Here is a 15,560-nt window from a genome sequence, read left to right as displayed (position 1 = left end):
TTACAAATGAATGGCAAGGCTCATTGAGACTCCTTGATAGAGACATTACAAATGAATGGCAAGGCTCATTGAGACTCCTTGATAGAGACATTACAAATGAATGGCAAGGCTCACTGAGACTCCTTGATAGAGACATTACAAATGAATGGCAAGGCTCATTGAGGCTCCTTGATAGAGACATTACAAATGAATGGCAAGGCTCATTGAGACTCCTTTATAGAGACATTACAAATGAATGGCAAGGCTCATTGAGACTCCTTAATAGAGACATTACAAATGAATGGCAAGGCTCACTGAGACTCCTTGATAGAGACATTACAAATGAATGGCAAGGCTCACTGTGACTGTTCATATTTCAGGAGAGGAGATCTTCATGAGGCAACACTGTTCTGGTGATATGTCAGAGTATGCCACTTCAGTCATGACAAGAGGGCTTCAGGGCTTATGTCTTTCTTCCCAGGTTTAATTGGGAGATTGATTTTGCATGTTACTCTGTTTTTTGTAGTTCTCCTTGAAACTGTTGCCCATGTATTCTCTGACCAACTGGCACAAATACTGCATGTAAGCTTATGGTGAACACTTGGTACATGTGAGATATGCCTCATGAAATTTCTCTATATCTCTGCATTATTGCATTTAGCTTACAAAGTCAACATCATTAATTCTGAAACAACAAAGTAAGAAAAGAAAAGAAATGATGAAATGCATATTTAACTGTGTTACAAACACCAGAGATACCCGTTATACTAGGTGTGATAAATAATGTGCACAAACATAAACTTCAACACATTCCATTACAATGTAGCATCATGCAGTCAGACCATGCAGACACTAAGTTCTCATAGGTGAAAAAAATTCCCAACTTATAATCAAAATTTAAAAAAAAGTGTTACCCATAGAATAATAATTAATACACCTGAAAATAACAAAATCCTTAATGGATGGGATGAAAAATTCTAATGGGTTCAGGTGGTAAACTGAACAATGTTGTCAGTAGCTTTAAACTAGTGCTGCCTACAGGTGGTAAGGGGAGGTAGTGAGCCAGAGTTATTGCCCTTTGTGCACATTATATAGACAGAAAAGATGAATTTTCGTCATTGGATAGAGGAGGTAGTAGGGCTTATATTCCTAATATTATTGTGCTTGTGGAATGTATTCAAAGGAACAAAATCTAGTGCAAAACTATGGCACATGTACAGTACCTCTACTACATGTACTGTATATTAATGTAGTTTTATGTTACACTTTCCATCTCATGTTCATTTGATATGCTTTATCATACTGTTTTTATATAAATAAAAACACATCAACAATAAAAATAGAAACTGGAGAGAGATTACTACTTACTGGATAGAATCAATAACACACACACACACACACACACACACACAAACACATGATGCAGATAAATAAGGGAAATGACTGTTTTGATTCAACGTGTGTTCACAAAAGAAAAATTTAATTTAGTCAAATAACTGAAAGGAAAAGGAAACAGAAGAGTAAATTAATAGATATAGATTGAGATGCAGAAACACAATGACCACAATGACAGAGCAACACATGTATATGTAACTTCAATGAGAGAAAACACATAACAGACTGCTCTGGTGGCTTTGTGGTTAGAGCGTCCGCCTTGGATGCGGGAGATCGCGGGTTCAAACCCCAGCTGAGTCACATCAAAGACTTACAAAAATGGTACTAACAGTTGCCTTGCTTGGCGCTCAGCATAAAGAGGTTAGTGTTAGGACTGGTTGGCCTAGTCTGAATTTTTTTCACCTATGAGAACTTAGCGTCTGTATGGTCTGACTGCATGATGCTGGGTGGGACATCATGCTATATGTCTGCGGCATGATGCCCCAGTGCTAGACATCACTATAAACTGTCACACTGCAGACAGCATAGCAATATGGCTGAAAAATTGTTAAAGCTACGTTAAAAATCTAAATCACACACACACACAATTAACAGACTGACATGAAGTGAACCAGCTTCTTTTGTATAAAACATTTAAAGATTTGAATCCCTATGAGAAATTCCTCCACAATTTTTATTGGCTGCCATGTATAAACCACCTTGCACTCACAAATGGCGTTAAACCAAAAATAAAAACAAAAAAATTATGGTAGAAATAAAAGATAATCAAGAAAGAACAAAATAAGAGATGTTTTTCTTTGGTTTGAATATAAAGTTTCTGATGTTCTCAATTTTTGTTCTCAATAAAGAGCGATTGTTCTTGCAGCCTCTAAAAATGACTGCATTGTTGCATTCATTTTTCTTAAATAGAAAAAAATTCAGCATAAATACTAAATAAAATTGTATCAACAAAACCTTATTTGTGGTTTGCCTATGTTGAATGAATACAGGGTATAACTGGCAGCATTTGCGATTGATCTTGATATAACGAATGTATGAAGTCTTTTTCATCACTTCTTTTCCTCTCAATTCCAAGCCAGCTCATAAATTATAGTCACCATGGATGCATAGATGTCTGGTTGGTATGATTTTAATTTAGGACCAGCTAGACATAATAAAAAGTCTTTCAGTGAAAACCCTATGCTGATGTGACTTTCAGTTGAGGAAGCGCTTTGATTACTACATTTTCAATATGGCTGCCATGGTGGATATACTGGACATCAGATTGGCACCTTTTTCATTTAGGACCAATAAGACATCGAAAGAGACTTTTAGTAAACACCCATTTTGATGTGAACATTCAGAAAAAGTAGCATTAAAGTTTTCAAAATGGCTATTGTGGCAGCCATATTGAATGTCTGAGCATTGTTATTTTCATTTATGTCCATCTAGACATAGTGATGAATGTGTGTTTAAAGTGTCATGGCAAATCTTCAAGTACTTTAGAAGAAGCAGCAATAATAAACTTGTGCTGATGGATGGACAGAGGTCAGAGGGTGGATGACAGATGACAAACAGGCCATCCCATAAGCTCTTCTGGTCTATGACACTCACAGCTTAAAAACTGTGAATGACTCAACTTTTGAGTCATTCAGTGGATGTTAACTTTTTGCATCAAAAAATGGATGGCATAATTCTTGGTAGTCTTTGCCATGGGACTATAAACTCTTATACTCCTCAATAATCACACCAATGTTTACAAGGGCTGTTCCATTTAAAAATACATGGTACCAGAGAAGGTGGTTTTAAAAACAATATATGCCAGGGTACTCTGATTTCACACAGTTCATGAAAAGAAAATTCTAAATTGCATCTATGGGTGAGTACCTAACTTTAAAAGTGCATTCCTTGGGTCCCAAGAATGTTTTAATGGAACAGCCCAAACCTGATTTGCAGTTGCTAAGTAACACTGGATTATGTCCCATCAAATTTACACTGCAACACAATGTATGTAATGAATACATAAGTGAAAACAGCCAAATACTGGATAGATTGAAGACTGAAAGATTGAAGACAGATGACCATTGTTTAATGATGGAGTAGGTCTGAGGAAGCTATTATACTTACAACATTGCCAAGGATGTGGAGGTTAAACGAAACTGCTTTCACGATAAAAGGTTTCACAGTCTGAATCCAGACACGACTGGTGACATCTGCCTTTAGATACCTTCTAAGTAAGTCTGGGATGATCACACTATTCCTACAAAGCGTCTGTTTTTCAAAAATACTCTCCACTGCTCCTTGATAATCTTCATTACAAAACTGCCTCCGATTATCAATAACAATAACTCTCACAACACAAGTTATGACTTCCTCTGATTTTTTATCACTAGTTATACTCTTGGCATCTTCCTCTGATGGTGAATCTAACCCATTTCCATCAGTTTCTTTGGATTTAGTTTTCAATTTTTGAGGACTAGCTCTCCCTTTTCCAACAGTTGCTGCTGATTTTTCTTGCTCTTGCTCTTTTGGTGATCGAAGTCTTGTCAATTTTGCAAAAAAAATATTATCGATATTATTCCTATTAACCTTCCACTGTTTTTCAAGGTCAGTTAAATCAACATAGACTGTGCTTGGCTGCTGGGGAAAAGCTCTTGGATTGAAGTCAGGAAAACAGTTTCCCGAGTTTGAAGGAATCTTAGAAGAGCTATAATTTGTGTCATATAACATCTGTTGGACTCTTAAACACAAATTCAACCCAGGTTTTTGTGAGGAAAGAGGAAAATGACCTACATTTTGGGCCTCTGTTTTCACAACTGGCAATTTTTCGATTGGCAGAGATTTGGATCTTATACCAAAAAATGATAGGACTGCTGATGAAAAAAAACTACTGGAACTATTGGGAAGATTGTGTCTTGAATTCACATTCCCAGAAGCCAAGTCTTTGATCTCTTGATTGATCAGTTGGCGTTGGCGTTCAGTCACTGGTGACAATGGTGCTTTTGAGCTTGGTACAGTTGCCTTCGTGAAGGGTTCTTGGTTTGGTTGTTGGATGCTAGACTGATTCCTAAGTTTTGGTAAAACATGGACCTCCGTTTCATTTGTCAACACAACACAGTTTGACTTGGGTTCAACAGTTCCTAGAGCAAAACAACAAAACAAAAAACATTAACATTAACATCAATTATTAAATTCTCTATAGCATATCTGTACACATTCATATATTATTGTTACTAGGTAAATATTTAAGAGTGCAAATCTGGAAGCTTTTAGACCACAACCTTTTAACTCTGGATATTTACAATGACCCATCCTGTCGGAACTGCAAATGACAAAGCATGTATTTCATTGATTCTGCCAGTTGTTGCTAGACTGAGTTGGATGCAGGTCTTATATGAGAAATGAAGCAATGAAGCCCTCATGAGCGGTTCAAACAGTGTCACATTCAGCCAGTTTTGTATCCATGATTGATTCCACTTTGGGCACAGAGCCAACACCTTTGGATATGTGACACCGAAATATGACAGAAGGTCAGAAAAGTCATTGTTTTGTCCAATATCCTCTCTTCCATGATGATGCAGCACATCAGAGTTCATAGAACAGTAGCATTTTATGATGACAGGCAATGTTTCTCATCAAAGAAACATAGAAGAAAGTTAACTATTTCAGCTACTGATGCATTCAATGTTGCAATTGTTTTTGCTCCTATACTATGTGAAAACTCACCATTTCCCACTTTCAAAGGGGCAGGCCATCTTCTCCAAGAGAAACAGTTTGTTCTTGTGTGATTGTTAATACAGACTGGAGGTGTCGGTGGTTAAGTGCATGCATGAAGATTGTCCCAATCTACAGAAAGAGCACTGACTGCCCAGGCCTTAGGATCAGGTGAAACAAAGTTGAGGGTTTCGCATTCCTCCTTGTCACAAACTGATCCATTATTGGTCTGTCCCAAAGGGGACACATGAAAGTAAATACCAAAGAATGAAGAGACTAAACCAATTGGCTGGAATATAATGAATTTGTATGTAGATTTGTCAGTGAAGACACCATCTTAGAAAATCCCCAAAAAGGAGGCAAATAGAATGGAAACTGGTTACCCCATGCCTTTGGAGATAATGCACTGTGAAGTTGTTGGACAGAACGAGGACACCCTTTCCATATAACTCATCCCAACACCAATGAAATACTTTCAGTATGGCTGTCATCTTGAGGATGCTGATGTATAAAATCTGATCCTGAGTGGGACACTCTCCACAGGCATCCTAGAATGATGGAAGGAGATGAGCACTCCAGTCTTCTGTGCTTGCATCAGTACCAACAGTGATTTTGGGAGGTTGCACTTGCTAGGGAACACATGATGTGAGCCAATTTAGGATGTGCCATCTTCTGAGATAAATTAACAACTGTGTTGAGATTGTCAGAAGTTGGGCCAAGGGCACTGTTTCAGCCTCTAATAAGACAATAAAATCAGATGTAATGGTCTCATAAAAAGGCTATCTAGGAATGATGATGTCCACTGCTGCAGTGAGCAAGCCCACTAGGCAAAGGAATTGCAGAGAGACTGTCCCTTGAATGCACTGAAGCCACCAATGTACTCATTTGCAATGCCCATTCTTGAAGGACACTTACTCTGGTTACATTTTTTGTGAACTCGAGACCAAAATGGACAAAATGCCGAGTTGGTATGAGTTGGATTTGTCCTTACTGACAAGAAATCCAAGGCTGAGAACAAGAGTATGATGCAATATCATGTCTAGTTCCATTATACAGCTCACCTTATGTTTTTTCAAAAGGTCATCCAGGTAGTATGACGCTGCCATTTGGAGGTGGTCCTGATATGGGCTATTACTCTTATGATGAGTCCAAACGAGTGTGCCCTGAACTGGTAAATGTTGTCTTTGTAAGCAAACCACCCAAACATCTGGAAGCTCGGTAAATGACGAGTCCAAATGGGAATGCCCTGAACTGGTAAATGTTGTCTTTGTAAGCAAACCACCCAAACATCTGGAAGCTCTGTCAATGAGTCCAAATGAGTGTGCCATGAACTGGCAAATGTTGTCTTTGTAAGCAAACCACCCAAACATCTGGAAGCTATGTCAATGGGAATGGGAACATACACATCTGTATAAGTCCACATTGACTGGGATGTCTACCTGCTGAACAGCATTCAAAACCTGTCTTAGTGTTTCCGTCTTAAACCAATGGGGCATGAATGAAATGATGGAGGGCACTTAAATCTATGACAGGTTAAAGAGTGCTGTTGACTTCTGGGATAAGTAATGGTCTCAAATAAAATCTTGGTGAATTTACACTGCAAATGATTTTGACTGCCCGTTTCTGAATGAGGCTGTTAACTTCTAGCTGCAGAGTGGCAGTTTAAATTGGTTGTTGGAAACATTTGCAGCTGAAGTGACCCTGGGCAATGGAAGAGGTGCACTGAAGGTGATACAGTATTCCTCTCAAACCACTTGTTGGGTCAAATGATAATGATGGCAATTACTTACCACTGGGTGGGAGAGAATCAAAGCTTTCCTCCCAGGAGGAAATCTGACAAAGTTGGTGTGAGAATGATGTGGTTTTATTGTTATGGAGAGGCAGGCACAGAGAGAATGCAGTAAAACATGGTCACCATCTCTTCTGCAATTTCATTCCTGAGAACTGTGGTCATATCTGGCTGCAAGATTTGTAGAACTGCTTCTCTGTTCAATGTGTCTTTTCGATCCTTTTGTCAATTTCTTTGAAAACCTTTCTCTCTGGCTGAGACTGCACTTCAAGGAAATTGGTGTCTTTAGTGACCTGTTCTGGAATTTCCTTGACTTGGCCATTAAAGATATTAGACAATAACTGATGCACTCATAAACTGGATTTATGATGATCTTTAAGAAAAGTAGAGGTCAACACCACCACATCTCTTTCCACCAGTTGTAAGTTAATATCTGCCTTGATGGCATTGGCCAGGGTGTGCAGGACATCACTGCTTAAAGATGTGTGCCATTTTGGAAACAGACTCACACACATGTCCTGTGAGATTCAAGGTGGGCGATAATAGTGTTCAGGTTGTTGGAATATGGCCACTGATTCAAAGTCCAACATGGAACCCACTGCTACAACAATGTATACCAAGTGCTGTGTGTTGCTTAAAGACTTCAAATCCATGTGCACCAAGTATGGTTTTGTTTTTCTTAATGTTGCAACATCTTAGTTAACCACTGGGGGGGTCCACGTTAAGAATTGGAGCGTGGTCTTACAGAACCTCCTGCTAAAGTTTGCAGGAATGCACAGCTGCAAGAAAAGAGTCCCATGACACCTGGGTCCTCTAATTTCAATGAAAACTGCCATAAAGAGTCAGTAACTCTATGAGATTGTGGAAGGAATTTATAAATGCCAGTTCATCCTTTCTAAACAACAAGTTAATAATGCAAATTGTTAGCCCAGGTTGTTGATGAAGAACAAGCTGGATGATAAAATAATGGTGGAAGCAAGTGGAAGACTTCCTTAATTGAAATCTGGAAGGCAGACTTTTCTCATGATGAGATCCAACAAAGATGAGGGTGATTGAGAGCAAGTCTAATTGTGGAGACATCTCTTGTACTCTCTGTGATGATGCAGTAGATCATACTGAAGGTGGTAGTTCACCACACTTGCAAACCATTCTGAATGGGATATGGTTATTTCCAAATGATCACTAAGAAATGTACCCGTGATCATCAAAGACTTCAGAACAAAGTGAATCAATACCAGTGTGTATACGGGCTGCAGTAAGCTTGGCATCAAGGATATACAGCACTATCTAGTTATGTTGATCTGTGAGAGTGCCTGTGTGATGCTGGTCTGGCTAAAACTGGACAAAGACCATTTGTCAAACTATGCATGATCTATTGTATTGGTGACCCACTGCATTGAGAGCCATGAGGCAGAGTCTGGTCATGCCATTGTCCAGTTCATTATCTATATATCTGATCCATGTAATTGGTTTATAATTCAGAAGCATGAGTTGGTAACTGAGGTGGTTTGCTTTGATCTCAATCTCACTTGATTGCAGGTGATAAACATGGTTGGTCATAGAACATCTATTCTGCCAAATTTTTTTTTATCATGTTGAAGTGGTGATGGAAGAGCCATAACTGTCAATGGCCACAACAGCTTGGACTGATACATTTTGTTTATTAATCCTGTAGATTGTGATACCCATAAAAAAAGTATACCATTGACTGAAGTGAAATCAGCATGTATACTGATTGTGTTGTCGTCCCTCTAAAGTCACTTGTGCGGCTTCACTTTTTTGTATCTCCAATACTGGAGCCCACTGACTTTCTGTCCGTGAGATGCATATCTGACATGTATTCATGAATTTGGTCATGCGACTGGTCAAAATCTGTAAGACAAAAAATAGAGCTGACAATATATACAGGTGTAGTCCATCATCCATCCTGCTTTACGATCTAAGGGAGTGAATGGATAGCTAAATACTAGGTGACAATTTGCCTGTTAAGAAGGGCATCAGGTCTGTGACAGCTGAGACAGATAAAGTACTGAAAAATCACTACTAACATTATGAAGTGGATGCTTTGGTCTCAAATCTACTGAAAATTGCCTGTAGTAAAAGCCTAGTGAATGCCTATACAGGTAAAATTACAAAAGCATCATTTATAATAACTATAAAGTGGAAGCCGTGACTAGATTATGTACAGGAAACATGCCTGTATGTTTCAGAACATAATGGAAATTATACAGCAATTTTATTTTAGCTTTTAACTATTCTGGTGGCCTAACTGGTTAGATCATCTGCCTTGGATATGAGCAGTGACATGTTCGAACCATGGCTGAGTCATAACAAAGACTTATAAAAATGATACTTATCAGCTGCCTTGCTTGGCACCATGCATTAAAAAGTTAGTGCTAGGACTGGTTGGTCTGGTATCATGATGTGACTGGATGGGACATGATGCTACATGTCTGTGGCATAAAGCCCCAGTGCTAGACATCACACGTCACTATAAAATTGCCACAGTGAAGACATTATAATGATAAAACTAAAAATGTTAAAGTTGTGTTAAAAATATAAAATCAAATGCACATTTCAGCTTTTTATATTGTACACACAATACCTGCATGTAAAATACAGCTACAGCATGCACTAACAACCCATATGGCAACATTAACTCCAGAAAGATAGAAAACTTTGTCTTTGAAAGAAAGGAGCAAGAAAAGTTGTAAAATTAGAAATGGAGGACAGGGATTACTACAGAAAATATGAGTGTTCTGAAGGATTTAATTATGAGTGAAAAGAAGAGGAATTTTACTTACCATCCACATACAAATGTCAGTCTATGTAAATATATTAACTACTAGCGAGTGGCCAAAAGTCCGATGAAAGATAGATTAATGAGATTATGCCTCATCCGGTTGATCTCCACTACCAGACATGTCAACAACAACAAAAACAGATATCTCACAACATACAATAATCAAGCTAGACGTCAAATAAGTGGATTATGATATAACAATGTACTGCTAAGATGGTTTGTCAATACTGACAAAGAATTTGTGTAACAATAGATAAATTTCAGTGCATTTTTATATCAAGTTTGCAGCTTCCTTTCATGGGGCTTCTGAATTTCTCCACTCCAAACCAATGGTTATATACACAGGTTTAAATAGCCAACAATCTAGCCAATAAAACAAAAATTGGTAGATGGTATATTTTATTGCCAATAAGGAAAATAAATTTCAGTTTAGTGACAATGGTGAAGCCATATATGATCCCACATTACTTTGTACTTTAAAGAAGAAAATACTATTTTTTCATGTACGAGAAAAATACATATAAAATTTCAGGAGCCATACCACAATCATCTTGTATCATTCATATGCTATATCTTCCCCAAAATGATTATAAACTTTTTACTTTTTTTGTACTTTTAAGAAAGAATTTTTATTTTCCATGTACGAGAAAAATACATGTATATAAATTTTCCGGAGCCACACAAGACCGTGTTATATCCGAATTCATATTATAACGTAGCATGATATAGTGGGGTCACACTGTACTTGTAAAGATTTAGAGACCTCTCTGTCTGTTGTGAGTAAGCCACTCAGTGTGAACAGATGTAGTAACTGAAGTATCCATGGAGTTTTGTGTAATGCATCCCTGGTGTGGATCATGTCTTCATTACACTTAAGTGTAATGCATCACTGGTGTGGTTCATGTCTTCATTACACTTAAGTGAAATGCATCCATGGTATTGTTCATGTCTTCATTACACATAAGTGTAATGCATCCCTGGTGTGGTTCGTGTCTTCATTACACTTAAGTGTAATGCATCACTGGTGTGGTTCATGTCTTCATTACACTTAAGTGTAATGAATCCTTGGTATGGTTCATGTCTTCATTACACTTAAGTGTAATGCATCCCTAGTGTGCTTCATGTCTTCATTACACTTCAGTGTAATGCATCATTGGTATGGTTCATGTCTTCATTACACTTAAGTGTAATGCATCCCTAGTGTGGTTCATGCCTTCATTACACTTAAGTGTAATGAATCCTTGGTATGGTTCATGTCTTCATTACACTTAAGCATAATGCATCCCTGGTGTGGTTCATGTCTTCATTATGCTTAAGTGTAATGTATCCCTGGTCTGGTTCATGTCTTCATTACACTTAAGTGTAATGCATCACTGGTGTGGTTCATGTCTTCATTGCACTTAAGTGTAATGCATCAATGGTGTGGTTCATGTCTTCATTACACTTTAGTGTAATACATCCCTGGTGTGGTTCATGTCTTCATTATGCTTAAGTGTAATGCATCACTGGTGTGGTTCATGTCTTCATTACACTTAAGTGTAATGCATCCCTGGTCTGGTTCATAACTTCATTACACTTAGGTATAATGAATCACTGGTGCGGTTAATGTCTTCATTACACCTAAGTGTAAAGAATCCTTGGTGTGGTGAATGAATTCATTACACTTAAGTGTAATGCATCCCTGGTGTGGTTCATGTCTTCATACCACTTAAGTGTAATGCATCCTTGGTGTGGTTCATATCTTCATTACACTTAAGTATAATGCATCACTGGTGTGCTTCATATCCTCATTACACTTAAGTGTAATGCATCCCTTGTGTGGTTCATGTCTTCATTACACTTAAGTGTAATGCAACACTGGTGTGGTTCATGTCTTCATTACACTTAAGTGTAATGCATCATTGGCATGGTTCATGTCTTCATTACACTTAAGTGTAATGCATCCCTGGTGTGGTTCATGTCTTCATTACACTTAAGTGTAATGCACCACTGGTGTGGTTCATGTCTTCATTGCAATTAAGTGTAATGCATCCTTGGTGTGGTTCATGTATTAATTACACATAAGTGTAATGTATCCCTGGTGTGGTTCATGTCCTCATTACACTTAAGTGTAATGCATCCTTGGTGTGGTTCATGTCTTCATTACACTTAAGTGTAATGCATCCCTGGTGTGGTTCACATCTTCATTACACTTAAGTATAATGCATCACTGGTGTGGTTCACATCTTCATTACACTTAAGTGTAATGCTTCCTTGGTGCAGTTCATATCTTCATTACGCTTAAGTGTAATACATCCCTGGTGTGGTTCAGGTCTTCATTATGCTTAAGTGTAATGCATCACAGGTGTGGTTCATGTCTTCATTACACCTAAGTGTAATGCAACCCTGGTGTGGTTAATATCTTCATTACACTTAAGTATAATGCATCCCTGGTGTGGTTCATGTCTTCATTACACTAAAGTGTAATGCATCACTGGTGTGGTTCATATATTCATTACACTTAAGTGTAATACATCCCTGGTGTGGTTCATGTCTTCATTATGCTTAACTGTAATGCATCATTGGTGTGGTTCATATCTTCATTACACCTAAGTGTAATGCATACCTGGTGTGGGTCAAATCTTCATTACACTTAAGTATAATGCATCACTGGTGTGGTTCATGTCTTCATTACACTTAAGTGTAATGCATCCTTGGTGTGGTTCATGTATTCATTACACTTAAGTGTAATGCATCCCTGGTGTGGTTCATGTCTTCATTACACTTAAGTGTAATGCATCACTGGTGTGGTTCATGTCTTCATTACACCTAAGTGTTCATGCATTCATTACACTTAAGTGTAATGCATCCCTGGTGTGGTTCATGTCTGCATTACACCTAAGTATAATGCATCCTTGGTGTGGTTCATGTCTTCATTACACTTAAGTGTAATGCATCCCTAGTGTGCATCATGTCTTCATTACACTTAAATATAATGCATCCTTGGTGTGGTTCATGTCTTCATTACACTTAAGTGTAATGCATCACTGGTGTGCTGGTGTGGTTCATGTCTTCATTACATTTATGTGTAATGCATCAGTGGTGTGGTTCATGTCTTCATTACCCTTAAGTGTAATGCATCCCTTGTGTGGTTCATATCTTCATTAAACTTAAGTATAATGCATCCTTCGTGTGGTTCATGTATTCATTACAATTAAGCGTAATGCATCCCTGGTGTGGTTTATGTCTTCAATACACTTAAGTGTAATGCATCACTGGTGTGGTTCATGTCTTCATTACACTTAAGTGTAATGCATCACTGATGTGGTTCATGTCTTCATTACACTTAAGTGTAATGCATCATTGGCATGTTTCATATTTTCATTACACCTAAGCGTAATGCATCCCTGGTGTGGTTCATGTCTTCATTACTCTTAAGTGTAATGCATCCCTTGTGTGGTTCATGTCGTCATTACACTTAAGTGTAATGCATCATTGGCATGTTTCATGTTTTCATTACACCTAAGCGTAATTCATCCCTGGTGTGGTTCATGTCTTCATTACACTTAACTTTAATGCATCCTTGGTGTGGTCCATGTCTTCATTACACTTAAGTGTAATACATCCCAGGTGTGGTTCATGTCTTCATTATGCTTAAGTGTAATGCATCACTGGTGTGGTTCATGTCTTCATTACACTTAAGTGTAATGTATCCCTGGTGTGGTTCATATCTTCATTACACTTAAGTGTAATGCATCCTTGGTGTGGTTCATATCTTCATTACACTTAAGCATAATTCATCACTGGTGTGCTTCATGTCTTTATTACACTAAAGTGTAATGCATCCCTGGTGTGGTTCATGTCTTCATTACACTTAAGTGTAATGCATCATTGGCATGGTTCATGTCTTCATTACAATTAAGTGTAATGCATCACTGGTGTGGTTCATGTCTTCATTACACTTAAGTGTAATGCATCCTTGGTGTGGTTCATGTATTAATTACACTTAAGTGTAATGTATCCCTGGTGTGGTTCATGTCTTCCCTACACTTAAGTGTAATGCATCCTTGGTGTTGTTCATATTTTCATTACAGTTAAGTATAATGCATCACTGGTGTGCTTATTGTCTTATGTCTTAAGTGTAATGCATCACTTGTGTGGTTCATGTCTTTATTACACTTAAGTGTAATGCATCTCTGGTGTGGTTCATGTCACCATTACACTTAAGTGTAACGCATCCTTGGTGTGGTTCATGTATTAATTACACTTAAGTGTAATGTATCCCTGGTGTGTTTCATGTCTTCATTACACTTATGTGTAATGCATCACTGGTGTAGTTCATGTCTTCATTACACTTAAGTGTAAAGCATCCGTGGTGTGGTTTATGTCTTCATTACACTTAAGTGTAAAGCATCCTAAGTATGGTTCATGTCTTCATTATGCTTAAGTGCAATGCATCACTGGTGTGGTTCATATCTTCATTACACCTAAGTGTAATGCATCCCTGGTGTGGGTCAAATCTTCATTACACTTAAGTATAATGCATCAAAGGTGTGATTCATGTCTTCTTTACACTTAAGTGTAATGCATCCTTGGTGTGGTTCATGTATTCATTACACTCAAGTGTAATGCATCACTGGTGTGGCTCATGTCTTCATTACACTTAAGTGTAATGCATCCATGGTATGGTTCATGTCGTCATTACACCAAAGTGTATTGCATCCCTGGTGTGGTTCATGTCTTCATTACACTTACCTGTAATGCATCACTGGTGTGGTTCATGTCTTCATTACACTTAAGTGTAATGCATCCTTGGTATGGTTCATGTCTTCATTACACCAAAAGTGTAATGCATCCCTGGTGTGGTTCATGTCTTCATTACACTTAAGTGTAATGCATGCCTGATGTGGTTCATCTCTTCATTACAGCTAAGTGTCCATGTCTTCATTGCATTTAAGCGTAATGCATCCCTGGTGTGGTTCATGTCTTCATTACACTTAAATATAATGCATCCTTGGTGTGGTTCATGTCTTCATTACACTTAAGTGTAATGCATCACTGGTGTGGTTCATGTCCTCATTACACTTAAGTGTAATGCATCACTGGTGTGGTTCATGTCTTCATTACATTAAAAGGTAATACATCCCTGGTGTGGTTGAGGTCTTTATTACATTTAAGTGTAATGCATACTTGGTGTGGTTCATGTCATCATTACACTTAAAGGTAATACATCCTTGTTGTGGTTCATGTGTTCATTATGCTTAAGTGTAATGCATCACTGGTGTGGTTCATGTCTTCATTACACCTAAGAGTAATGCATCCCTGGTGTGGTTCATATCTTCATTACACTTAAGTATAATGCTTCACTGATGTGGTTCATGTCTTCATTACACATAAGTGTAATCCTTGGTGTGGTTCATATATTCATTATACTTAATTGTAATGCATCCCTGGTGCGGTTTATGTCTTCATCACACTTAAGTGTAATGCATCCTTGGTGTGGTTCATATCTTCATTACACAAAAGTATAATCCATCAATGGTGTGCTTCATGTCTTCATTACACATAAGTGTAATGCATCACTGTTGTGGTTCATGTCTTCATTACACATACATCACTGGTGTGGTTCACGTCTTCATTACACTTAAGTGTAATGCATCACTGATGTGGTTCATGTCTTCATTACACTTAAGTGTAATGGATCATTGGCATGTTTCATGTTTTCATTACACCTAAGTGTAATGCATCCCTGGTGTGGTTCATGTCTTCATTACACTTAAGTGTAATACATCACTGGTGTGGTTCATGTCTTCATTACACTTAAGCGTAATGCATCCCTGGTGTGGTTAATGTCTTCATCACACTTAACTGTAATGCATCCTTGGTGTGGTTCATGTCTTCATTATGCTTAAGTGTAATGCA

General features: G+C 37.9%; 1 protein-coding gene across 1 annotated transcript in view; it reads right to left on the bottom strand.

Annotated features, from left to right (window-relative positions):
* LOC149774181 (peroxisomal ATPase PEX1-like) overlaps positions 1-15,560 on the bottom strand; it is a 109,685-nt gene that overhangs the window by 62,721 nt on the left and 31,404 nt on the right. The window contains exon 5 of the mRNA XM_089945712.1: positions 3,481-4,493. Within this exon, the coding sequence (XP_089801838.1) occupies positions 3,481-4,493 (1,013 nt within the window). The remainder of the gene's footprint in view (positions 1-3,480; positions 4,494-15,560) is intronic.

The sequence above is a fragment of the Sinohyriopsis cumingii genome, unplaced genomic scaffold (genome assembly GCF_028554795.1).
Source record: "Sinohyriopsis cumingii isolate HCF-2022 unplaced genomic scaffold, ASM2855479v2 utg000400l, whole genome shotgun sequence".
NCBI lineage: Eukaryota > Metazoa > Mollusca > Bivalvia > Unionida > Unionidae > Sinohyriopsis > Sinohyriopsis cumingii.
The sequence above is the reverse complement of the archived record's forward strand: the minus strand, read 5'-3'. Positions and strand labels throughout refer to the sequence as shown.